The sequence below is a fragment of the Grammomys surdaster genome, unplaced genomic scaffold (assembly GCF_004785775.1).
Source record: "Grammomys surdaster isolate TR1022 unplaced genomic scaffold, NIH_TR_1.0 187, whole genome shotgun sequence".
Classification (NCBI taxonomy): domain Eukaryota; kingdom Metazoa; phylum Chordata; class Mammalia; order Rodentia; family Muridae; genus Grammomys; species Grammomys surdaster.
Window position 1 is genome coordinate 10,240,721 of NW_021604632.1, and position 23,796 is coordinate 10,264,516.

Here is a 23,796-nt window from a genome sequence, read left to right on the forward strand (position 1 = left end):
GCCACTTTGGACTTGGGTGGTAGTGAGAAACAGGTGTTGTGACTGACTTAGAATCTGAGAAAAAGAGTTTGGCTTAACCCTGCATGTCCTGTCTACTCAGCATTGCAACCAAAGCCAGGGCCGTAGGGAGGTCTGCTTAGCCTGGAGCAGGAGGAGCCTAGCCTGGGTGAGAAACCAGGAGGGAATGTCCTGAGAAGCAGGCTGATCCTGAGGACAAGCTTCCTAGGCATGTGCTGTCTGTTCCTCTGTGGAAATTCTGAGCGTCTTCCTGCATCCCCCATCTTTCTTCTTCTGGGAACCCCTAACGATGAAATGACAGGCCTACTTTCTACCAATGTTTCAGTTACTTCATACCCAGTTTCCTCCCCCCTCTCCACCTCATTTCACATTCTCTGACTTCTGTTCCTGTTTCTGCATGTTTCCAACATTTCCTGACCCTCGTCCAGGTCAGACCTTATGCTCCTGGCCTTGGCTCCTTCCAGCTGTTCCTGCTTCACAGTTTTGATTTGCCTGTCATCAGCTCAGTCACCAGCTACTGCACATCTGTGGACACTACCACAGAGAGCTGGCTGTATCAAGCAGGGGCACCTGGTCTTTTGAGAATGTGTAGAGTCTTTTCAAATAACAGGGCTACCACCACCACCACATCAACAAAAGTGAAGAACTACCTTACACATGTGAAGTTTGGCCTGGTTGTTTGGTTGTCCCAGGCAAATGGAATGCCCTTTCTGTATTGTGACGGGGATGGGGTAGTGGTATTCTGAAGAAAGTCTCAGGAACCTGTGCCAGGACCTTTAGTTTGCTAAGAGGAGTGTGAGCTCAGCGCCTTTCCCAACAACGTCTGCTCCTCAGAAAGTGTGGGGGTTGTGATGTGGGTAGAGCGGTCACTGCTCCTCAGATGTAATGAAAAGATGGCAGCATGTTTGTAGACAGGTTTTCCTCACACTTATGAGGTATTAACCTTTATAAAGCATATGACCAAGGTAAATGTCTTTCATAGCCCTTTGACTGTGACAAAGCTCAAACTCCAGCCCTGCACAACTCTGAAGCTACTGGTATTTTGCCCTAAACCACACTGTCAGACAGGACAGAATGCAGTTCATTCGTCTATAGACCGTTAATTAGGGCTGCTCTCAAGACTGGAGATAAGCCATGAAAATCCTCCAGCAGGAGGCTGAGGAACGGTAGTACACACCTGTAATCCCAGCACTTGGGAGACAGAGGCAAGAGGATCACAAGTTTAAAGACAGGCTGGTGTTATTTATTGAGCCCCTATTTCAAAATAATAGTTTGAAAATCTCCTGGAAACTTGTCGGCTGGCTCAGTGTTCCTACTGTGTCACCTCCCAAGAGTTTTGACCTCTAAACTTAATGTGTGCACACCAAGTTATACTAATGTGAAGGTGATCCACATTTGAACTGCGCAAGCAAACAACTTCCATCTTACCACACGAGTCCTAACCGGGGCAGCAGGAGGACCCATGTTGTCCAATTCAGGGATGATCAAAGATCTAGGAGTCGTCTCTTTCTCTCCAACACAGGTGGCTGTTCCCGGACCTCCTGTCCGCCTCTAAGTCCTGGAAAGGGGGGCCGTACAGCTAGTCTGGAGTCTGTGAAACCACTGTACATGATGGCCCTGGGCCTGCTGGTCAAGTATCCAGACTCTGCACTGGGACAGCTTCGAATTGAGAGCACATTGGATGGAAGCAGACTGTACATCACAGGGAACGGGGTCCTTTTCCAGCATGTCAGGCAAGTCCCAGGCTCTCAGGGCACTACAGACTGGGCTCTGCAAACCTTGGGAAGCAACCTTAATCCTTTCCCATGAGCTAAAGGGGAAAGTGTCTTTGGGATACCTCACCATTTTTTCTCTTCCACCACCATCACCACCAGGTTTGGGTCTCTGAGGAGCAGGCTGGGACAATTTACAAAGCTTTCCATGATTCAAAAGCTTCCAGCTGTCTCCTTTTCCTGTTTTCTGGTATTTGTTTCCCCTATGCTAGGTCTGAGGTTCCCAGGCTACTGTCATGTCTTCAGAGTCCTGGATACCTCAAGCAAACCTCCTTACAAAGGTTCTCTCTAGTCTTAGGCTTTCGGGAGTCTGGGGTGATCACCTGAGAACAAACAAAGCAGGGCAGGCTTCCCAGAGGACATGGGCCCTTGAGAAATGAGCTCAGAATGTCCCTACTACTGCCAGGGCTTGGATTACTCTCCATGTCTACAGAAAGTTAAAAACGAACAGCTCTGTTAGAGTCACGAAATTCATTAGTTCCAAAACTGAAGATATGAGCGGGTTTCCCAGTTCCCTTGGGCAAGTGTCACCTAAAAAAATTACCTCACTGTGTAATTTTGGAACCCTTAGGCCTATGCCATCATCTGTCTCTCCCAGACATATTTACTTAAAAATGTCACAGAGGGCAAATCCACGAGCTTTTGAAGGTGGGTTAGACTAGAGGATTGGTGTTCATGTCTTAGTCTCTTTCTAGGTACGAGGATGTTAGTCACCCCTCCGAGTCAGAGTAGGTGGCCATGCCATGGACGAGAGGTCTCAAGCAGATATTTATTATATAAGAAGACAGGAAGGAAGTGACTGGATTTTAAAGGCCTAATTCAGGCTCTCAAGGCTTGAAATGAGTGGCTTTGGCTGGTTTTGTTGAAATAGGTCTGAAGAGGTGAGCTTATGTCTAGGCTTATTCTCCTTCAAGAATCACCAAATTAAGCCAGGCATGGTGACACATCTTTAATCCCAGCAGGCAGATCTCTGTGAGTTTGGGGTCAGCCTGATCTATAGAGCAAGTTCCAGGACAGCCAGAGCTATACAGAGAAACCCTGTTTTGAAGAACAAAAACAAACAGAAAAGAAACCACCAAGTTGGGGCTGGAGAGATGGCTCAGCAGTTAAGAGCACTGACTGCTCTTCTAGAGGTCCTGAGTTCAATTCCCGGCAACCACATGGTGGTTCACAACCATCTGTAGTGGGATCTGATGCCCTCTTCTGGTGTGTCTGAAGACAGCAATAATGTACTCATATACATAAAATAAATAAATCTTTGAAAAAAATTTTAAATCACTAAGTTAAATCAAAGAAATGATTCTTTTGGTGCCACATTTGATCCAGTGCTATGACAAGACACCCTGGTCATGGGAGGTTAACTGGCCAGACTCCTTTAAGGTAGAGTACTGAGGTGCTTCATAACAGGCTTTCCTCTGGGCAGGAACTGGCTGGGCACTTGTCGGCTGCCTCTGACTGAGACCATCTCCGAGGTGTATGAGCTCTGTGCCTTCCTGGACAAGAGGGATATCACCTATGAGCCAATGAAAGTGGCCCTGAAGACTCATCTAGAGCCGAGGACTTTGCTGCCCATGGATGTGCCCAGTAAATGTTTACTTTACTGTGTTCTCAGACACAATGAAGCTTCTGTGTTTGAAATTAGCATCAACAGAGGCTCTGTAGACTAGAGGGGGAAGGAGAGGATGGCCAGGACCAAGAAGTGTAAATGAAAAAGAAAGAAAATGTAGGCCGCTATTTTCTTTCTAAGGGAAAACATTCACATTACGTGCCCTCTGCACACCTCCAATTGCACAGTGTATCCCACAATTCCAGATGGGATGCTGCACGTGAGGCTGCACAGATCCCCAAAAGCATGCCTGCCCTAGTCCCAGGAGCTAACATGAGCTGCCATTTCTTTGTCATAGCTCAAAAGGGAGAAATGGTCCATAAACCCATTTAGAATGGAACAGAGGCCCAAAGAAGAATTAAAATTACACAGTGGTCAAACTAGGGTCCAAGTGAGTCCAAATCCAGTGTTATTTTCACAAGTTAATACTTTTTTGAAACAGGATCTCTCTATGTAGTCCTAGCTGTCCTGGAACCCACTATGTAGACCAGTCTAGTCTTGAACTCACAAAGACCCACCTGCCTCTACCTCCCAAGTGCTGGAATTAATGTGTCCCACCATGGCCAGCTAGCTTGTAAATTCTTATTAACAAGTTAAGCTTTATTACTATCACTCAGCATCATTTAACTTTTATTGAACACTTACGTGTACCAGGACAGGTATAGATGTTCGAAGCATAAAAGTCAGCAACATGGGTTCAGCTTCTTTCTTCTGGAGTTCACAGTTTAATCTTGTACAAAAAGAGGGACCCCTAGCTCCCTTCTGGGTGGGCACGTGAAAAGCTGCACACCTAGGACATTACCAACCACAGAGCAGAGGGAGCTGGCAGTGTAGACGGACAGGAGCAGCAGCCTAGCTGGCCTGAGAAAGCTGGGTCAAGTGAAAAAAGAACAGTGACTTTGGGATTACTATTCCAGAGGACTCTAAGCCAGCCAGCCATCTCACTCTCCTGGAAACATGCCAGCAGCAGGGACAGTCTGAGTCCAGGGTTGTTGTTTCTTAGAGAGTCAAGACAATATGAGTTTTGAGAGTGTGGAATCTTACTGTGTAAACACTACTGACCAAGGTGCCCTACGAGTTTTCCTTGTGGTCATGCAATGTGTTCCCTCTCGTTGGTTCCATAGGCGAGGAGTGGACAGCAGAGGTCACTATATACTCACCACAGCAGATCATCAAGCTTTACGTTGGAAGCCATTGGTACGCAACCACCCTGCAGACCCTGATGAAGGTACTGCTGGGCCCAGCTGTCCTCCCACTTTGGCTTCCCCACCTGAGGATCGTTGGGACTTGTCACATGACCTTCATGCAGCTTCCCATTACTGCTTAGCATAAGATACTTTCCCTGGCTCCCTGGCCAAGAGTGCTCCGGTTCTCTAGGTAAAAATGTGATGAGCAGCATGTTTGGAAGACCTCGGGAATGTGGGTAGAGAAGAGGCTGGTTCTCAGGGGCCAAGAAGGAAGTGGGGTTGAGTTCCAAAGGCCAGGATGGGTAGCGGGAGTGTCAGAAGTTGAAACACAGACAATGAATGCACTCCTCCTTAGATTCTCTCCAGTTTGTTTACCTGTAGCCAACCCACAGGGAGATAGAAATCTCCAGACTTGCTCCTCACTAGAGCCCAAGACCATGGCACTGATTCTGATGTCTGTTCCCTTCCTCTAGTACCCGGAACTACTATCCAACACGCAGAGAGTGTACTGGATCACCTACGGACAGACCTTGCTCATTCACGGTGATGGCCAAATGTTCCGACACATTCTCAACTTCCTGAGACTTGGAAAACTGTTTTTACCATCCGAATTTAAGTGAGCTAACCCAGGAAATCAGATTATAAAACACTAAGGCCGACTCTGTAGCAAAGAGAGCCCTTGGTTGTGGCCTTTGGGGAGGGGGTTCTATGATTGTCAACATGGGCTTTATTGTTTCAGGCAGCTTCTTTAGAGGCTCGTGTCTCCCCTCCCCCCTAGTCTACCATCTCCTTGTCGTTTTCAGGGAATGGCCTCTCTTCTGCCAGGAGGTGGAGGAATATCATATTCCAGCCCTCTCAGAAGCCCTGGCACAGTGTGAAGCATACAAGTATGCAGACTTCGCTCTGGATTCCATATTAGCAATTTGGACCTTGAGAAATTCCTCTTATGCATGTTTTCATCTGCCAGGGAGACCTATTCTCCTCATAGTTGGGGGAGGAAGTTGGTGAAATCGGCTCAAGATGAGCCAGTGTCCTATACCAAAACCCTTTAAAGGCCCCCTTTCTTCCACCATTACTAATTCCCAGCCAGTGAACATGCCTGACCAATTAACTGAAGGGCTGATGGAAGCTTCCTCTCACTAACCAGTCCCTCTTGGTCTCTATAGGTCATGGACTCAGGAAAAAGAATCTGAAAATGAAGAAGCTTTTCCCATTAGGAAGCTGCATGTGGTGACAGAAGGGACAGGGCCGATGGTAGAGTTCAGTAGAGATGCCAAGGAAGTAAGGCCCAGTTTTCTTTGGTTGGTGTTGTTCTTCATCACCATCATGGGGTTCAAGGGGCAGGCCCAACTCCTGAGGGGCTGATGCAGTAAAAGAGCGGGACCCACATGTGTTACTAGTACAAGAACTAGTTTCTGAATCTTGAGGAGGCACAGGAGTGTGCTAGCTACTTGTGGCCTGGAGTAGCAATCTCTCCTTTTGAAATATACAAGTTGCTTGGGCTAGTATGACTCCCTCTTAGACTGAGTGAACTTAGATGATCCATCTCAGGGGATAAGATTGTTCTGAGTGAACAGACTGTCTAAAGCCCAGTTTATTAGGTCTTGGGAAGACTTTGATAATGTACAACAGGCCCATAGCTACTGTGCCCCTCCCTCCCCAGACCACAGCTTGCATGCCTGTGGACTTCCAAGAATGCAGTGACAGGACTCCATGGAACAAGGCCAAAGGGAATCTGACCAGGTCCAGCCAGATGGAAGAGGCTGAACAGTATACTCGGACTATCCAGGTCTCCCTATGCAGAAATGCCAAGAGGGGGGGCAATCCCAGCACATACTCACACTGTTCTGGCTTATGTACCAACCCCAGACACTGGGGAGGTCACTCTGAGAGTCCCCCCAAGAAAAAATGCACCACTATAAACCTCACACAGAAATCTGATGCCAAAGACCCTCCTGTCACCCCCATGCAAAAACTCATATCTTTGGTAAGGGAATGGGACATGGTCAACTGTAAACAGTGGGAGTTCCAGCCACTGACAGCCTCTAGGAGCAGCTCTTTGGAGGAGGCTAGCCTGCATGTCCCTTCAGGAAGTGAGGCTGCTTCCCAACCTGGTACCTCAGCTGCCTGGAAAGCTCATTCCATAACCTCTGAGAAGGATACTGGTCCTCAGCCTGGACCTGGAGCTGGAGTGAAAGACAAGGGTCCAGAGCCAACCTTTAAGCCATATTTCCCCACAAAAAGAGCTATCACCCTAAAGGAGTGGGGGAAGCAGAGGCCCAAGGAGAGAGGTGAGTCTTGTCCCATCCTTGACCCAAGTCTCATTTCAACGGAAGACAGATCTCCCGGCTAAGACTGTAGAGAGTTAGTGACAGAGCAGGGCCCAGAACCCCCTACACAAATACCAGCTCTGTGCCAGGCAGTAGGCATAGCAATGAGTGGTACACTGGCTTGTTAAGGTGCTAACAGGTCATGTGAGGTGAAGTGATGAGCATTGTGGGAAAGAACCTAAGAAATATGAACACAAAAGAGACCAGGCACTGGGGAGTCAGCAGACAGGGAGAAGAGATGGGGTGTTGGTGGAAACACAGGGCACTGCTCTAGCTGGAGGCCTGGTTTCCTGTGCACAAGCCATAGGAATGACACTGAAGCCAGGAGTCATCAGACCAGGTCTTAGGGGCCAAGTTCAGAATGTGGTGCTCTGTTCTGGCCTTAATAGGGACGAACAACTCCTAGAGTATCTCTAAAGGGAACACGTGACCCGGTGTGTGTTTCTGAAGCTTACTCAAGGACAGAAGTGTGGTCATAGGAGGCGAAGCATCAGTGCCGTGGATGCATTCCAGGCTGGGCAAAGAAGGCTGAGCAGTGGAGGAAGGCAGGGAGACAGAGGTGCCACAGAGGCTGAACATCTAGGTTGGCTGGAAGCAAGTGGAAGGGCCTTTAATCAAAGTGGGTGACAAAAGAAAATAGACCTCTGGGAAAGGCACCCATGGCACAGGAAGTTCTCAGGCCCTTTCAGGAGGGTCTTTGGGGACTGAGCTTGATAAGCTTGTGGCTAGCAGTGGCAGGAAACCCAGGAAAGTTTGCTGAGAAGTACCATGTTAGGTTATTTTCTCAACTTCCATTCTAGTGGCCTGGGTCCTGCTTAGAAGTGCCCTCTTGGACTCTGTGAGGCATAAGTTGGCCTGTCATGCTTTAGGATAATACAGCATATTTTTCCAGAGAAACGTGAAAGGCTGCCCAGAAAGGTCTTCCCACTTTTTAGTTTTATAGCTTCCAAGTCTTCCACTGGGCTTTTGCTGGTCATATTTCATGCTAGTCCTAACTTGAAGATTCTTAGAGTTCTGAAACTTAGGATTGGTCTTGCAACAGTGCCAGGACAATGAAGCGGTGAGGCCGGGGTACCCTTTCCAAAAAGTGGGAGGATTCTGGGAGTTGCGAATGAATGTACTGATCTGTCACCAGCAGACTCCTCTCTGCTTGCACTGAGCCTAGGCTCCCACGCCTGAGAAAACCCCTTCTCTATTTTCACAGAAACCCCTGCTCCTGAGCAACCTCTGCCTAATGTTAATGGGATAGACAACCCAGGGGCCATCCTCAAAGTGACTCACCCTCCTGTGGTGGGTAACGATGGCTCTTGCATGTTCTTTGAAGACAGCATTATCTACACCACTCAAATGGATAACATCAAGCATACACCACTTACAGCCAGCCCCCAGCCTCGAGGTGAGGCTTTGCTTGTGGAAAGGTGGAACCCACATCCAGGGTATTAAGAGTCAATGTCCCTAGAGAATACTCACTACACTTCTCCCTGCCCTGTGGTTATCTCTAAGGCCTTAGCTGTGGACAGCTTTAGCTGTATCTACTCTATCTTCTTTACAGAAGTGACTTTCCTGAGCTTCTCTCTGTCCTGGGAAGAGATGTTTTATGCACAGAAATGTCACCGCTTCCTGACAGACATCATCTTAGATTCCATCTGGCAAAAGGATCCCAAAGCTATCACAGCCAAGGTGGTGTCCCTGGCCTACCGGCTGTGGGTAAGTATGGCGGGCCTTGGGGAGCCCTCTTTCTTCTCCACATATCCCTTTGCCCCTTGTGATAAGTTGTATAAAACAAGAGGATGAGAGAAAGAAGCCAGGGACAAAAGAGTAGCTGAAAAGGCCGGGATGAGAATGCAGAAGCTGGGAGCGGATCATGGCCCTTCCTGACTATAGGCTCTCTTGGTAGACGCTCAACATCAGCCCCAAGCAGTTTGTGGTGGATCTGCTGGCCATCACTGGCTTCAAGGATGACCGGCACACTCAGGAACGTCTGTACAGCTGGGTAGAGGTGAGGCCTACCTGCCCTGTATAGGGTATGGCAACTCTGACTGACTCACATGGATACTGTTGGGCCAGGCCAGTGTTGTCATCTAGCAAGCTAGCCAGCTAAATCAGTCCCAGAAGTTCATCTACCATGAAGGTAGATGGTGGAAATTAGCCAATCAAGACTAGTCAAAAAGCAACATTTAGGAAACCTACTTTTATACTTTTCCTCTAAAACCTATGACACTAACTATGCCTTCACCACTAACAACCTTGGGCATCCTTGGAGAGCACTCAGACACATAAAATGGAATTAGCCCTTTACAGCCAGTAATAGCTAGTTTCCCTACTGAGCTATGAGGTCACCGTATATTTTTATACTTAAGTTCCTCTACAGCATTTTTTTTTTTTAGGATTTATTTTCATTTTATGTGTATGGGTATTTTGCCTGTATGAATGTTTGCACACCATGTGCATACAGTACTCTCGGAGGTCAGAAGAGGGTGTTAGACCCTTAGAAATGGGAGTTACAGATAGTTGTTAGCCACCATGTAGATGCTGGAAATCTAACCCAGGTTCTCAGCTAGAGCAACAAAGAATTCTTAGCCACAGAACCAACTTCCCAGCCCCTAAAGCATCTTCTGAAAACATTTTTGAGGGATTTCAAGGTTTTTTTGGGGGGCGGAGAATGGGATACTGCCTCCCTATGTATCCCTGGCTGTCCTAGAACTCACTATTACTAGTCTCAAACTCACAGAGATCTGCTTGCCTCTGCCTCCCAGTGCTGGAATTAAAGGCCTACACTACCAGACTGGAAAAAAAAATTTTTTTGTAAAGAAAAAAGATGTTCAATAAGGGCAAAAGAATGGTTAAGGCCTGAGAAAATTTCCCCAATTTATTTTGGTTTTGCTGTACAGGGGATTGAACCCTGAGCATCATGCAATCCAGGCAAGTACTCATATTCCTTTGCCAGTTTGAGATGCAGTGTAGCCAAGCTGCCTACTCAGGCCTTGAACTCATTTCATAGAGCAATTAAGGTTTTACTTTCTCTTTTCTGATTCTCTAGAGTAATTTCAGAATTATGTGTGATTTAGCAAACTTCTCAGTAACCTGGCCTTTTATAATCAAGTACATAATGTTAATGTCATTCAACTTAAACACATGATTACCCAGTTACGGTTAGCTCTCTAGCTTGTGTTATTTATAAACATGAAGTCGTCTTCTATGGTTAGAGTGGATATGAGCACCAGGAAGCACATTTTTATGATCATTGCACCTAGTTCTCTGGTAGCCGGAACCCTGTGAGATGTGTTAGGGCATAACTGAGCCCTAGAGGACCAGAGGCCCCCCATAATAAGGCTCTCTTCCTTCCCCCTATCCAGGCAAGGGAGCACCCCTCACACAGAGCTAGAACTGGCAACTGGCCTAGAATCAGGGATAAGATAGGCCTTTCCTTGCAGCTTACACTGCCTTTCGCCAGAAAATATGGCCATTGCGTGGACCTGCTCATCCAGAGGGGACTGTCTAGGTCTGTCTCTTACTCAGTCCTGGGCAAGTATTTACAAGAGGGCTAGAGAACCCAGAAATGTTGGTCCCACAGATGATCACCACAGACCAGCTGCCCAAGGCTCAGTTTCTGTGGAAACCCCCCAGAATGTACATGCCCAGTCAATGATACAAATCACATAATTTTTTATTATAAACAAATAAAAAAGCAAATCACAAAACAAATGCCTAGACTCCTCCTCTGAGAAAACAGAGTGTCACTACCAGTGAAACCAGTAGACAAGTCTAACTGAAAGCTGTTCAAAAAGCATCAAGTCATAATGACCAAGGTGGCCCAGAAAACAAAAGATTGGCGATGAGGTGCCAAGGAATTCAAGAATAAGGGGGCTATAGGGGCAGGCTAGCCCCCATGTTTGGAGAGATTAGCATTATTCAAGGGTTGAGGAGCAGCTGCTCAGAGTCCACTTGTGTCCTTCATGACTTCTGAGAGAGACCTCTATAGTACTCTACCCGTCTGGAGTTTGGAAATATACTCCTTCTGTCCCATCATGTCCTTAACTCACAAGCGGGGTGGCAGCTGGAGAGGGACAGAAGGGTCCCAGGAGCTTATCTAGTCTCTGCAGCCAGATGCCCTTGGAGAGGCCCTAGGGCAGTTGGTTATGGCTACAGGCATCAGAAAGGGTAATCAACAAAGATATTCCTACTGGGTATGAGGGGTGGGGAGGGAGATGGCCCAGGAGCCAGCCGTGCTCTGCTTATAGCAGATTCAGAGACGTGGAGTTACTGAGTGCTGTTCATCTTCAAGCCGGTCTCAAACCTATGGTGCCAAGTCAAGCAAAGTCAATGTTTTGCTTCTCTGGTTCTAGGGGTGGCCATGGAGTCCTCTGGGGAATGGTTCTGACCCACCCATTTCCAACTCCCCTAAAGAAAAGGGAGCTATAGCCCAGGGCAGTTTAGGGAAGGGCTGGTGGGCTGGTGGGCATAAGGCAAAAGATGGCACTCACACAGGACAAGTCCTCAAGGCCTCTGCCCATGGTCTGTCCTGACACACAGCTGCTATCGGATCCACTAGAGCCACTGGCTGATGGGCACTGGGATGAGACCTCTGAGTCCTCAGGAGCTGAGGAGGGCGACTGGGTGAGTTGTTAGCAGGGGAGACCCCGACCTACACCATGCCTCCCGCCTGAGTAAGCCCACACATACTCAAAGAAGGCTGGCTGCCCAAGTCCGCCTCAGTATCTAGTGATGCTTCCTCTGGGAAGTTGGGTGGGTACAAGGACCAGTGGACACCCGCAAGAGCTGGATCTCTGTACAAGTGCAGATTGAGAGACCCCAGAACAGAACAAGAGGCACGGTCTCCAGGAAGGGAGCCCAAGGCACCCAGATAAGGGTTGTCATAGTCAACTGGGGCCACAGCAATGGAGGCCCTAGAGCGAACATCTGTATAAGACAGAGGGACAGATCAGAGCCCAGTCTGGCCTGAGGCAGCCAGGGAGCACAGGCCAGCAGTAATAAAGGGCCATGTTGCCGCCTCACTCCCACCCCACCCTCTGTAGGATACCTATACCTCGTCTCTTCAGCACATAGTTGATGCTGCGGTCATTGATAGCTTCTTCACTGGGGGCAATGTCCCAGAAGGCTTTGTTCCCCACACCCATGGATGCCATCTCAGCCATGCGCACCTCTAAGTAGAGGACAGGCACAAGTGAGGCCCCTGAGCTGTGTCTATACATTTTTCCTACATACCCATAGTCCAGAAATTAACCACTCTATGCCATGATCCTTTGTGGTGCCAGACTCCTCTCTCCCCACCCACCCCAGGGAAGGGTCTGATAATGTCCCTTTTAGGGCATAAGACCTCTGATACTCAGAGGAAAAGTTAGTTCTTTCCCTGTACTGTCTACTGCCACTGTGCCTCCCTGCTTCCCAAACTTTTCGAAGTCCCTAGTCCCAGCCCAGTCTCTGGCAGGATACACTCTAGGGGCCTCTCTCTCTTCCCAGAGTATGCAAGGCCCTTAAACCCTTCTCAGACTCCTGGGAAGACAATATTTGGGGGTTTGTACAAGGACTCACCCTTGTTGTGGACAGCCTGCCTCCATAGGAGACGGGAGATATCAGCTGTCCAGGCTTGTTTGGTGGCCACATCCGAGGCCTGCAGCACAAACAGGTCCCTGGCCTTGCGACGTCGGAACCAGATCTCAAAGCGCAGTTTGCTTTCCCCACAGCACTCAGTGAGGCCGAGGTCTGCCATCTACAAGGCCAGCAGAAAGGAACATGGTGAGGCACGGGTAGGGGCCGGAGGCCGAGGTCAGGGTCATGTGGACTTACTTTGAAGGAACGCTTGTAGGTGAATACATCAACACCTGCAGGCCCACGGCGCGGCTTGCTGAAGAGCAGCAGCTCCTCAAACAGGAAAACACGACGACAGGCTTTGTGGCGCCCAGCCCGCACTGTGAACTCATCCTGCCGTACCAACTGGCCCTGCTCCTTGAGGTTAACCTGTAAAGGTGAAGGCCTTACATGTCCAGCTGTCCCACCCCCTTCTGCATCCAGTGCTTCCCCACATGGCCTGCGGTGACTCACGTCACAGCCCTGGATGGCATCCATGGCTAGCAGGTCATTGCCATGTCTCAGCTGGAAGTGCACAAGGCTCTGGGCTGCCTGAAGGGCGCTCAGCTCTTGTGCTGGGCCCCCGCAGGCCCTGGCCAGCTCCTGTAGCAGTAAGGCGTACTTGCTCATGCGCTGGATGGGCTTTAGTAGGTAGGAAGCCAAGTCCAGGTGGTCTCCCAGGGCTTGCTGCCTCTCCTGCCGTAAGTGAGGAGGTAACAAAGTGGTTTTGGAGCAGGCCACCCATGCCCTGCTCTTCCTATGGTCTCAGGCTCTTACCTTGAAGAAGGTGTGACCATAGTTACTCATCAGGGCATCAGAACGAGGTTTATTCTTGCTGTATAGTGCATACATTCCAAACTGCACCCTCTGCAAGGATACACAACTCAGTCCAGGTGCCAGAGGACTGGTTCCCGAAAGCTATCCCCCAGCTCAAAGATGCCAGTGATGATCTGCCATCCTCCTGCAGATCCCACTTGGAATGAAGATGACCGGGCACGAAGCAGTTCTATGCAAGAGTTGTCCAGGCTGCACAGCCACCTCCGCACTCAGCTCTGCCCCTCCCAGGACTCTGGGACCGTGACTTAGGGTTCACTATACCCAGCCATGCTCATGAAGTCCATGAGGCCTTTTTTGGGGGGTAGAACTCACTCACTCCTCCTCCTTTGACCTCTACTCAAACATCCCCTCTTTTAAACTGGGGACCCTGCCCCAGATGTGACTCACAAGTGTCCTGCTTATCCCTGTCCTAAGTGTATTCTAGAATGATCTTTTTGATTTGTACATCTCTCCTGCAGAACTTAAAACCCCCTAGAAGGCAGACATTTTGTGGGTCCTATTCATAGCTGTACCCTAGTGTTGGTTTGCTTTCCCCCACAGCACTCTCTGTGCACAGAGCCTGACACCAAGTATGTGTCTAAATCTCTAGGGTTCCTGTGGCCTATGGAACTTACATGGCGCAGGAAGGCATGAGCCACTCGAGGTGGATGCCGGGTACAAGCCTCTAGCTCACGCAGGAAGAAATTGTAGTGGAAATCTCGAAGCTTTTCAAGGTTGCCGAAGAGGTGCGCACGCTGGCCACGGAGGCCCTGGGGCACATCAGGTCGATCTAACTCAGGGAAGTAGTTCTGTATGGTATAGTCAAGGGCCCGGACATACTCACGCTCTGTGGCCACCATCTCCGCCAAGACTAGCTGTAGCCTATGAGGTAGGTGGAGTCAGGACCCAAGACCCTCCACAGACCTCCCTGCCCTGCCTTCTGTCTATACCTGTTGGGGCTCCTGAAGTCAGAGCTGCCTGATAGAGGCACAGACGGAGATGACCTGGGCCGGACACCCCCTCTGGCCTCAGGTCTGTGGCAGTCAGTAACGATGGCTGCACAGTGACCACGTTGGGAAGCATCTCCAAGATGCTTCCCCAGATTCCGATCAAAGCTGTAGGCCTTCCTCAGTGGAGGGACGGTGGGTACAGTAGGAGCCCGCCTGACATACAAAGTAGCTGTGCTGTTTGTTGATGGTGGCTTCAGTGCCGCCTCACGCTTCTGATCCAGAGCCAGCCAGGTGTCCTGGCACTGTGCCCAGGCCCAGCGACATTCCTGGCGGATGCCTTCTGAGCCTAGGCCTGTGGCCAGAGCCCACATTTTCCTGAAGTGGGCAGGGGGCAAGTCTGGGTGCCTGGTCCAGTGAAGCTGCAGCTGCTGCAGCACAACCTCTGGGTGCTCTTGCTCCAGCTCTGTCAGTAGCTGCTGCCCTTCCTCAGTCCAAGTTGAGGCCTGCAACATGAGGCCACACAGACATAAAAGCAGGACCCTGGCAAGCCTGCAGTGTCTTCTGTCATGCTCCCTTGTCCCACCCACTGGCTGGTTTGGAGACACCGAGCTTGGGATCAGACTGAAAGCAAGACAACAAGCAAGCCAAGCAGATTTAGACTGGTGGAGTTTGGTTAAAGCCAGGCTAGGACCTCCTCAGCTACCTGCTTGAAGAACTGAAATAGCTTCTCAGCATCTGCCAACCGCTGGCGCCGCTGGGCCAAAGCTCTGGAAAATTCTGTCAGCTGGGATCTCAGGGCCAGAAAGCGCTTTCCAGGGGGGCCCAGTTCAGCAACCTCCCAGTCAACCAGTGGCTGCAGCAACTTCTCCCCTTGCTTGATTTGTTCCTGGAGAGACAAACTGGACTCAGTTGGTGATCAGCCCAGACTCAGATCCTTCCTCTGGATCTATACATTATCTCTTATGTAGTCCTGGTACAGCAATCCTCCTGCCTCTAGTTCTGGAGTGCGGGAACTAACAGCATGCATCACCACGCCTGTCTGCCACAGGAAGTTTTGAACGTACTGTTTCCCAGCCTTGTTTCCCCATCCCTGACTCTTTTTCGCCCAATTGACCCTAAATTATACTTCCCCACCACTTCTTTCCAGAGTCCTTGTCTTTGTGTGCAAATACATCTGACTGTGACTGCTTTATTAGAACTGATCTCTACTGACTGGTGACCTCCAGGAGAGAAAGGATTGTTTGCCTTCACTCAAACCACAGTCCTAGCCACTGACAAGGTGGCCCAGTCCCTGCAGAATGAGCAAATAACCAAACTTACCTGGGCTACCTGGTCCAGCTCTTGAAAAGGGCCTTGGGCCTGGAGCAGCGTGTCGAGCGAGGGCTCCCCTGGCTCCTCCATTCCTGGCCAGCCCACCTCCTGTAACCACACTTCAATCTGCATGGACACAAGCAGAGACAAAGGTAGCTGCTATGGCGGGAGCCATAGCTGAGACCAAGGGTGGGATGCAGTCTGGACAGTAGCCTCTACCTGGTGCAATACACCCTCCTGGGCTTCCAGCGCTTGGAGGAGCTCTAGGGCCCGTATTCGCTGGTTGCTCTTCAGGGTTAGCTGATGCAAGAGTCCATCCACTTGAGCGTACAGGTCATCAGCCTTGTCTACTGCAAACCTGTGAAAAGCACACAATCTTGTCTTACGCTCTGACAGTCCGGTGTCTCCACTCTGTTATTCTGGGACCCAAATCTAGCATGTGCTAAGCCAGCCAGTTGAGTACCTGACACAAATATAGGAGGCTGATCTGGGGTAAGTTCTGATAGCTGGGCTTGTAGTTACCTGTAATCAGGGCTCAGGGGCACCTGTGGCATCCCTTGCTTCAACCATGCCAGCTCCAGGCTTCCCTGGCTTTGTAACCATGACAACTGTGGTGAATCTAACACCTGCTGCATGAGGGACTGTGTCTGCTGTAGCAGCTGACTAACTTCCTATAATTGAGAGTAACAGGCATTGGTTGACATGGGAGAGAAAAAGGAAGTCAAGGGACACTCAAGGAGATTGGGGAGGGACACTCACTCCAGACTCCATGGGCTGCCGCATAGCCGTCAGACTGTCAATGACCCCCTGAAGCAGGACACAAGTCACCTGGCAACTCTGCTGTAGGGCTTCCAGACGCTGCGAGCAGAGATAAAAGCATGACCAATGTACAGGGATGCTCCCAGTCTCTAGGATTCCAGACCGCTGCAGCCAGTTTCATCCTGTTCAAGCCGACTCAGGAAAGGTTCCGCAACAGGTCCAGGTTACCTGTATAACCATAACCTTCCACCCCAATCTGGTGCACTGACCATCCGGAAATCCAGCCAGGCTTGGTGGGAGTAGGGCAGGCGTCCTCCTAGTGAAGTAGGCAGCTCCTCGTTAGGAATGTGGGTCAGTAGGCTCTGATGAGAAGACAGCTGCTTGAACTGCAGAAGAAGGCTCCATGATGCAGGAATATTGGACAAAGATATCCCCACCTCCAGCCTCGCCAGCCTCCCTCGGTACCTGAAGCCCTACAGGCATGTCCTCTGGCATCTTTCCAACTAGCAGCACTTGTCGTACAGACCCTGGGGATGCTTCCTGCAAGGAGTCCAAGTTCAGCCCCACCCCCTCAACTATACAGAAAACCAACGAGAAAGGACTCACAATCCTCTCTACTCACTTGTAGTTGGCTGAGGCCCCAGGTGAGAGAAGAGCTTGGGGAGCAGATTCGGGCATCAACTAGTACGGTCAGTCCCAGAGCCTGCACTTCAGGCCTAAATGGTGAGCTTTGTTTTAATACCCAATCCACAGATCATAGGACTTCACGGTCCAGCCTCAGCACCCTCCCCTCCCCATCCCAAGTTTCTCCCTCAAACCTGGGGATGCCTCGCAGGTAGAACAAAAGACTCAACAGCTCGTGGCTATTACACTTGGGATGAAGCCAAGCTGGGCTGTGAGCACACAGAAGCAGCACTGCTCGGCCTTCTACATCCTGTGTCCCTGTGGAGAGGAGAAGATGAATACTGGCCTGATCAGGCCACCCTTCCTCCATCTCATCTAAGTCCCTCGAAAGTACCTGGTAGGGTAGCCATGCCACTGGCCAGCAGCTCCCAGGTGAGGTCTCGAGCAAGGAGGCAGTCAGCAGGCTTAGGGAAGCTGGATCCACTAGGGTCTTGAGAAGAGAAATGGCTTGGGTTTGAATTGGGCCATATGCCCAGAGACACCCACCCTCCATGGACTAGGGCTTGAAGCCGAGTAGGGTCAGAAACCTCTCAACTCTCAATGCCCACCTCCAGATAGCCCCATTCGCGCCCCAGATTTCCCAGTCTCCCTTACCTGCCTCCAGTAGCTTTGACGGTGACCCTGATAAAGGGCTAACTCCAGCGGGTAGCACTCTGCCTGGATCTGGGTCCCCTATCAAGCCTCCCCCTTGACGGTCATTCTCACCCTGTGTCAGGTTGAGGTGAGAGGACCCAGAACACAAGAAGTTTTCCATTTTAGAGAAGGATGGCTCCTCTGACTGGGCTGGGGAGGCTCCTAATATGCTCCTCTGGTAGCCCCCTGACCCATCTGCAGCCCTTTGATCCGGAGGTGATTGAGGTTCCTTGGACAAGAAATCTCCCTGTAACCCTGCACCTTGGAATGCCCCTACTGTTGGTCTTGAAGGTCTTGGGTCCACAGCCTGTATCTGGTGAGCAGGTTCCTCCTCCTTCTGGGTGTTCTTGAAACTGCACACAGCAAACCTCTTCCCATCTGCAGCATGGTCCTGGGAGTCTAGGGACACATCCCCACACTCAAGAGGCCTTTCCATCACTCCCTGGTAAGAGTGGGCCTGCTCTGGATAACGGGTTGGGTCTCGGTGTGAAAGGAGACTTCAGTTCATCCAGGAACTGGTTTGAAGATGGTAGGGCAAGATTCCGCGGGCAGACAAGCCGGGAGCACTAGACAGTAGGACGTGTTAGGCTGGGTACCAGGTCCCCGGAAGCACTGCTGCTAAAGTAGTCCAACCTGGTGAGGGAAGATACAGAGTCTCCTTTGGGCCTAAGGCCGGCTTACGATTACGTGAGCCTCTACCGGGTGGCCATACCTTTGGTCACACCTTCACGCCGGGCTTAGCAGGCTCACCTGCCGCTCTCCGCTCAGGCCCTGGCCTAGGCGCCTGTACCAGTCCTCCCGGCCCCTCGTGGGTCACCCGCACACTCACATCCCTGGGACACGCTGTGGGGAACTCTGAAGCCGGGAGACTATGCCACCAGAGCCCTCGAACTAACGAAGAACAAACGCACCACAGCTTCGACGATGGGTACCGCGAGGCCGCCCAGAATCCAAGGGCGCCACCTTCTGGTGGCTCGAAGGGCCGCAAGGCCGTTGTGGACGCGGCGCCCTCTACGGGCTGGAGGACCGAATCACAGGTTCGTCCGGAAGGCGCGGCTCTGACAGCAGCGAAGGTAAGAGCAGAGCCGGGGCGACGCCTACTGCCCCCCTGCCCTGTGCATCCCGGCCCGCGGGCGGGTGGCCTCCTACTCGCAGCGCCTCGGAGACTTGTCGGGCCTTCCCTTGACTTCTCATTCTGCCGATCCCGGCAACACTCGTTCCACTGTGCTCACTGCCTGACCTTCTCAGAGCTGGAACTGTCTGAAAGGGTGAGTGAGCGGCACTGCCAGATGGAAAGAAAGCTCTTCCACACAAAGCAAAGGACGCTCTTGTGGGAGGAGGGCAAGGCTCCTCACAAACCCCCTGATGGAACATGGGAATACTTGCCCAGCTTCCCTGTACGAAAATGAGGACCACTCAGCGCTCGTAGTCCCCAGATCTGACCCCCAAAAGACATATGAGTCCATGATTAGGGGCGGTCTCCAGAGAGACTCCCTAAGCCCAGGCAGCTGCTTGTGTATAATCTTCACGGATAGTGGGAGGGACCACTCCTCTGTAGCCTGAATCTCCCCTTCAGGTTCCCAGGCCCACCCACCACAAAACAGATTGGATGGGCTGTGAGTCGGATTGGATGGGCTGTGAGGTGTAACTCAGTGGCAGAGCCCTTGCCTGACTTGTATGAGCCCTCAGGTTTAACTAATAAAACAACCAACAAAAAGATAAAGAAATACATTAGAAATAAATTGTGAAATCCCATGACTTGTTGAACCGGAAGGTAGAGAGGGTATCTATGTCTCTGGGTGGAAACTGACCCAGGCCTGCCAATATACATAGGGCTCAAACCCTCCATTTCGTTGGATTCCCTGAATTCTCTTTCCCTAGTCACAGAAAAGTGTAGCTGAGAATGCTGGTGGCCCGGAGCCAGAGACCAGTGGGGACCTGGTTCCATCACTCACCTCTTGTGGATGCTCCAGGGACCCTTTTCTCTTTGCACCTCATCTTCCTCTCCTGTAAGACAAGAAAGTCAATCTTTTCTCCTGGGATTGCCAGTTGAATCAGGGAAGACCTGATGTATCAGACATCTGTGTTCGAGCCCTGCCTTCCCATGTGACTCTTAGGAGATCTTGAACTGATGAAGGATCCTGGGGTAGCTGGCAGATCCCTACTAGCTCTCAGCACTGTCTGAAGTCTTTTTGGAGTAAGTGGGCCTGGCTTAGCACTCTTTTGAATTTGTGGGAAGATCATAAGGAAAAGGTTAGCCATGCAACCAGAAAAAGGCATGTAGCCTCCACAACCATGGCCTTGGTCCCTGGGAGGAGAGGACACTGGACATAATGCCTTCCCTGGCCCTAAGACAGGCACTTCCTTCATGAATCTAGGTATCAGCTGCAGCCATGGTAGAAACGACAGGCATCTCCACCCATCTCTGACTCTAAGGCAGATTCTGAAGAAGAGGAAGGGGCAAGGCTGGCCTTGGAGTTGTCCTTCTCCAGCCCCAGCTCCCAGGCATGTCTTCCATCCCTCCTTCCTCTTGCTTCAGTGAAAACCAGGTCCAGTCTTCTGTCCTTGGTTCTTGTCCCAGGCCACCCCCACTGAGTCATTGCCTCTCCCTCCCTCCCTCCTGCTTCTGAGGCTCACCTCCACCCACTCTCCAGGCCCCCAGGAGCTGTAAGAAGATGGGCCTCCCTCCTGGGAGGTACATGACCCTTCCCAGTGATGAAGCAAATAAGAGGCATCAGGCCTCAGGCCCTAACTGACCCAGGCCCTCTGAACACAGCAGGCAGTTAGGGGAGGGCACACGAGCTGAGACAGAGGCAGGACTAGGCTGTGGTTTTCTCATTCCACATAGAATGTGTCCTGTAAGCAAGCAGACTGAATGTTGTCCACTTTGATATTTCTAGCTCTGTATGTCAGGCTTGGCACAGAATAAATATTTAGGGGAATCTAAGACTAGTCACACTGCCCCTCCTCTCCTGAGCTCTTCATACTTGGGTCACATGGAAACCACAGTTAGAGATTCAGACAGAAGAGGAAGAGAGCTGTAAGGCACACATATCTGGGATGGGAAGACACAAAGAGCAACAGGGACAGACACTGGCCTAGTAGGGGACATTGGGGGGCTAGGCCTAAAGCCAACCTGGGGTGGCTGACCACAGCGGACTTTCAAGGCTGAGCTTGCAAGTCTGAACAGTGACTCATGAAGGCCATCTCTGGTTCTGCTGGTTGCTGAATCTACTCAGAGGAGTCTTTTCCACTGAGATCGTAGAATGTGGACAGGCCCCTCCCCTGCTGCTTCCTCAGCCCTCTCCTACCTCTCTTTTCTTGACAACATCCATCCAAGAAAGAAAGAAGGAAAGAAAGAAAAAAAGAGAGAGGAAGGGAGGGAGGGAGGGAGGGAGGGAGGGAGGGAGAGAGAGAGAGAGAGAGAGGAAAAGAAAAGAAAAGAAAAAAGAAAAGAAAAAGTGACTCAAGCTTTGTAGGCCTGGGAATACAGGACCAATTCCCTTAAGTCTGTGTACCCTTCTTCAGTACTACTGTAAACAGCAAAGACAACTGATTCCTCAAACCTTCCAGACCTTTTCATCTTTGACCCAAATAAACCCAGGTTCCTTGGAATGGCATTCAAGGCTACCAGAGACATCACAAACTTTTCTCCTAGGTCCCAGACTGCTCTTGGGAACACAGCTGACTAAAATCCTTTTGTCTCAGACCACCTTCACTGACTTAGAAAGGACCTCATCATGATCAAAATCCTTCCTTTTAGCTTAGTGTTGTGGTACATGCCTCTAATCTAGTGCTTGAGATGAAAAGACTGGAAGATACTCAAGTTCAAGGCTGGTCAGGTCTACATAGAGTAAAAAAAAGTTCCAGACAAGACAGAACTCCATAACAAGATCCTGTCTTTTGGGCTGGTGAGATGGCTCAGCAGTTAGGAACACCGACTGTTCTTCCAGAGGTCACGAGTTCAAATCCCAGCAACCACACGGTGGCTCACAACCATCTGTAATGAGATCTGATGCCCTCATATATGTCTGAAGACAGCTACAGTGTACTGGGGGCTGGAGGACCCAGAGCAAGCGGGGCTGGAGCGAGCAGGGCTGGAGCGAGCAGGGCCGGAGCAACAGGGAAAAAAGAAGGGGAAAAAATAATAATAATGATTTAAAAAAAAAAAGAGATCCTTTTATATTTTTCTAAGATGGAGGGAAGCTGGAAAGATAGCTCTGTGGATTATGTGCTTGCCTTACAAGCATAAGGCCCTAAGTTTGATCCTCAGAACGCTTTTTTTTTTTTTTAAAGCTAAACATGCCGGCACACTTGTAATCTTAGCACTAGGGAGGTAGAGACAGGCAGATCCTGGGGCCTACTAGCCAGCCAGCCCAGCCAGCCTACTTAGCAAGCTGTAGGCCAGTGAGGCCTGGATTCCCCTCTCTCCATCCCAGGTAGTATAACCACCCAGTCGTTTTGTCCAGTTAAATGGCCAAATTCTTGAGCTGCTTGCTCCTACAGAGCAAATGCCTGACAGCTTTTCCCACTCCTCAAGCTGTCTGTGTTCACTAGCTGTTTGGGCCTCCCAAGACCTGCTAAATCAAAACTCTTAGAGTAGGTGGATGTGGCCACACATGCCTTTAATCCAAGCACTGGGGGTAGAGTGGGGGGAGGTCAGATACTGGCAGGCAGGTCTCAGTGAGTTGGAGGCCAGTATGGTCTGCATGTTGAGTTCCAGGCTAGCCAGGGCTGCATAGTGAGACCTTGACTCTAAAAAACAAACACCTTGGAGCAGGCTGCAAGATCTGTTTTTGACAAGCTCCCCAGTTATCCTGACAGTGAAGCGTGATGGAAAGACTGTACACTGACTGGTTTTGTGTCAGCTTGACACAGGCTGGAGTTATCACAGAGAAAGCTTCCCTTGAGGAAATGCCTCCATTAAATCCAGCTGTAAGGCATTTTTTCAATTAGTGATCAAGGGTGGGAGGGCCCATTGTGAGTGGAGCCATCCCTGGGCTGGTAGTCCTGGGTTCTCTAAGAAAGCAAGCTGAGCAAGGCAGGGGAAGTAATCTAGTAAGCAGCACCTCTCCATGGCCTCTGCATCAGCTCCTGCCTCCTGACCTGCTTGAGTTCCTGTCCTGACTTCCTTTGGTGATGAACAGCAAAGTGGAAGTGTAAGCTGAATAAACCCTTTCCTCCCCAACTTGCTTCTTGCTCATGTTTTGTGCAGGAATAGAAGCCCTGACTAAGACAGACTGTCTACTGTTTGGTCCTCTTCACCTACTCTGAGCTGCTGAAGTAGCTTCCCCAATGCCCCTGCAGGTCTAGTTTTCCTTTCTTGGAATCCACTATTCGAGCTTCCAGGTAATCTACCACTTCTTCCTGTCCCCCTTCTTCCCAGGACTCTAAGACCCACAGCCTTTTCCATGCATCTTTGCCTTGCATTATGAGCAAGATAAAGCATACAGCTTATGATCCCTTACCATGGAGCCGGGGCTGGAGCAATTCCTTCCCATTTTAACCTTAGTAATCTTATGAAGTGTTAAGTATGACTGTTAACTCGTTTGTTCTTGTTGGTTTGCTTTCTTTTCACTGTGTACCTCTGGCTAGCCTGGAACTTGCTATATAGACCAGGCTGGCCTACGAGCTCACAGGGATTCCTCTTCTTCTGCCTCTCCAGTGCTGGGATTAAAGGTGTTTTGCCATTACATGCTACTCCAGCTATCCCATTTTTTGAGATGAGAAAACTAAGGCTCAAAGAGCTTAGGCAACAGGCTAGGACTGACTCCAGATTGTTAAATTAACTATCAGGTCTTGTCACTGTTAGCAAATAGAAAGCTAAGTCACTCTTCCTTCTTATCCCCATGCAGAACACAGGGGAAAAAATGAGCAAGTCTGTGGGTCTTTAAATGTGTCCCGCCGGGCGGTGATGGCGCACACCTTTAATCCCAGCACTTGGGAGGCAGAGGCAGGCGGATTTCTGAAGTCGAGAGTTCGAGGCTAGCCTGGTCTACAGAGTGAGTTCCAGGACAGCCAGGGCTACACAGAGAAACCCTGTCTCAAAAAACCAAACCAAAAAAAAAAAAAATGTGTCCCAAGGTCCACAGACCTAGAGACATGGAAGTGGGATGGTGATTGCCTATAGGTGGGTGGTGC

The 23,796-nt window shown here is 50.3% G+C and overlaps 2 protein-coding genes across 2 annotated transcripts in view; one reads left to right on the top strand and one right to left on the bottom strand.

Annotated features, from left to right (window-relative positions):
* The window catches only part of Kctd19 (potassium channel tetramerization domain containing 19), a 32,131-nt gene extending 21,513 nt beyond the window's left edge, over window positions 1-10,618 (top strand). The window contains exons 6-16 of the mRNA XM_028768718.1: window positions 1,541-1,751; window positions 3,214-3,374; window positions 4,521-4,624; window positions 5,057-5,199; window positions 5,387-5,470; window positions 5,750-5,864; window positions 6,247-6,874; window positions 8,118-8,309; window positions 8,466-8,620; window positions 8,811-8,912; window positions 10,348-10,618. Of these exons, the coding sequence (XP_028624551.1) occupies window positions 1,541-1,751; window positions 3,214-3,374; window positions 4,521-4,624; window positions 5,057-5,199; window positions 5,387-5,470; window positions 5,750-5,864; window positions 6,247-6,874; window positions 8,118-8,309; window positions 8,466-8,620; window positions 8,811-8,912; window positions 10,348-10,461 (2,009 nt within the window). The 3' untranslated portion in view covers window positions 10,462-10,618. The remainder of the gene's footprint in view (window positions 1-1,540; window positions 1,752-3,213; window positions 3,375-4,520; window positions 4,625-5,056; window positions 5,200-5,386; window positions 5,471-5,749; window positions 5,865-6,246; window positions 6,875-8,117; window positions 8,310-8,465; window positions 8,621-8,810; window positions 8,913-10,347) is intronic.
* Window positions 10,619-11,111: 493 nt separating this feature from the next.
* Window positions 11,112-19,653, bottom strand: Plekhg4 (pleckstrin homology and RhoGEF domain containing G4). The gene is made up of 23 exons (XM_028768757.1): window positions 19,611-19,653; window positions 18,567-18,711; window positions 17,617-18,008; window positions 17,357-17,452; window positions 17,157-17,280; window positions 16,961-17,054; window positions 16,804-16,878; window positions 16,608-16,724; window positions 16,339-16,437; window positions 16,102-16,250; window positions 15,799-15,937; window positions 15,589-15,705; window positions 14,972-15,154; window positions 14,269-14,771; window positions 13,954-14,200; window positions 13,280-13,369; window positions 12,977-13,198; window positions 12,722-12,892; window positions 12,467-12,644; window positions 11,961-12,077; window positions 11,597-11,833; window positions 11,398-11,513; window positions 11,112-11,210 (listed from the first exon to the last, which is right to left on the bottom strand). The coding sequence occupies exons 1-23, from the start codon at window positions 19,651-19,653 to the stop codon at window positions 11,205-11,207; spliced, it is 3,660 nt and encodes a 1,219-aa protein (XP_028624590.1). The 3' UTR covers window positions 11,112-11,204.
* Window positions 19,654-23,796: the final 4,143 nt, after the last annotated feature.

Coding starts and splice junctions, on each gene's coding strand:
- Plekhg4 (XM_028768757.1), bottom strand. CDS start 19,653: ATGAGGTGCAAAGAGAAAAGGGTCCCTGGAGCATCCACAAGAG. Junction 12,078..12,466: donor GCAGGCTGTCCACAACAAGG/GTGAGTCCTTGT, acceptor TCCTCTACTTAG/AGGTGCGCATGGCTGAGATG. Junction 11,834..11,960: donor CTATGTGCTGAAGAGACGAG/GTATAGGTATCC, acceptor TGTCTTATACAG/ATGTTCGCTCTAGGGCCTCC.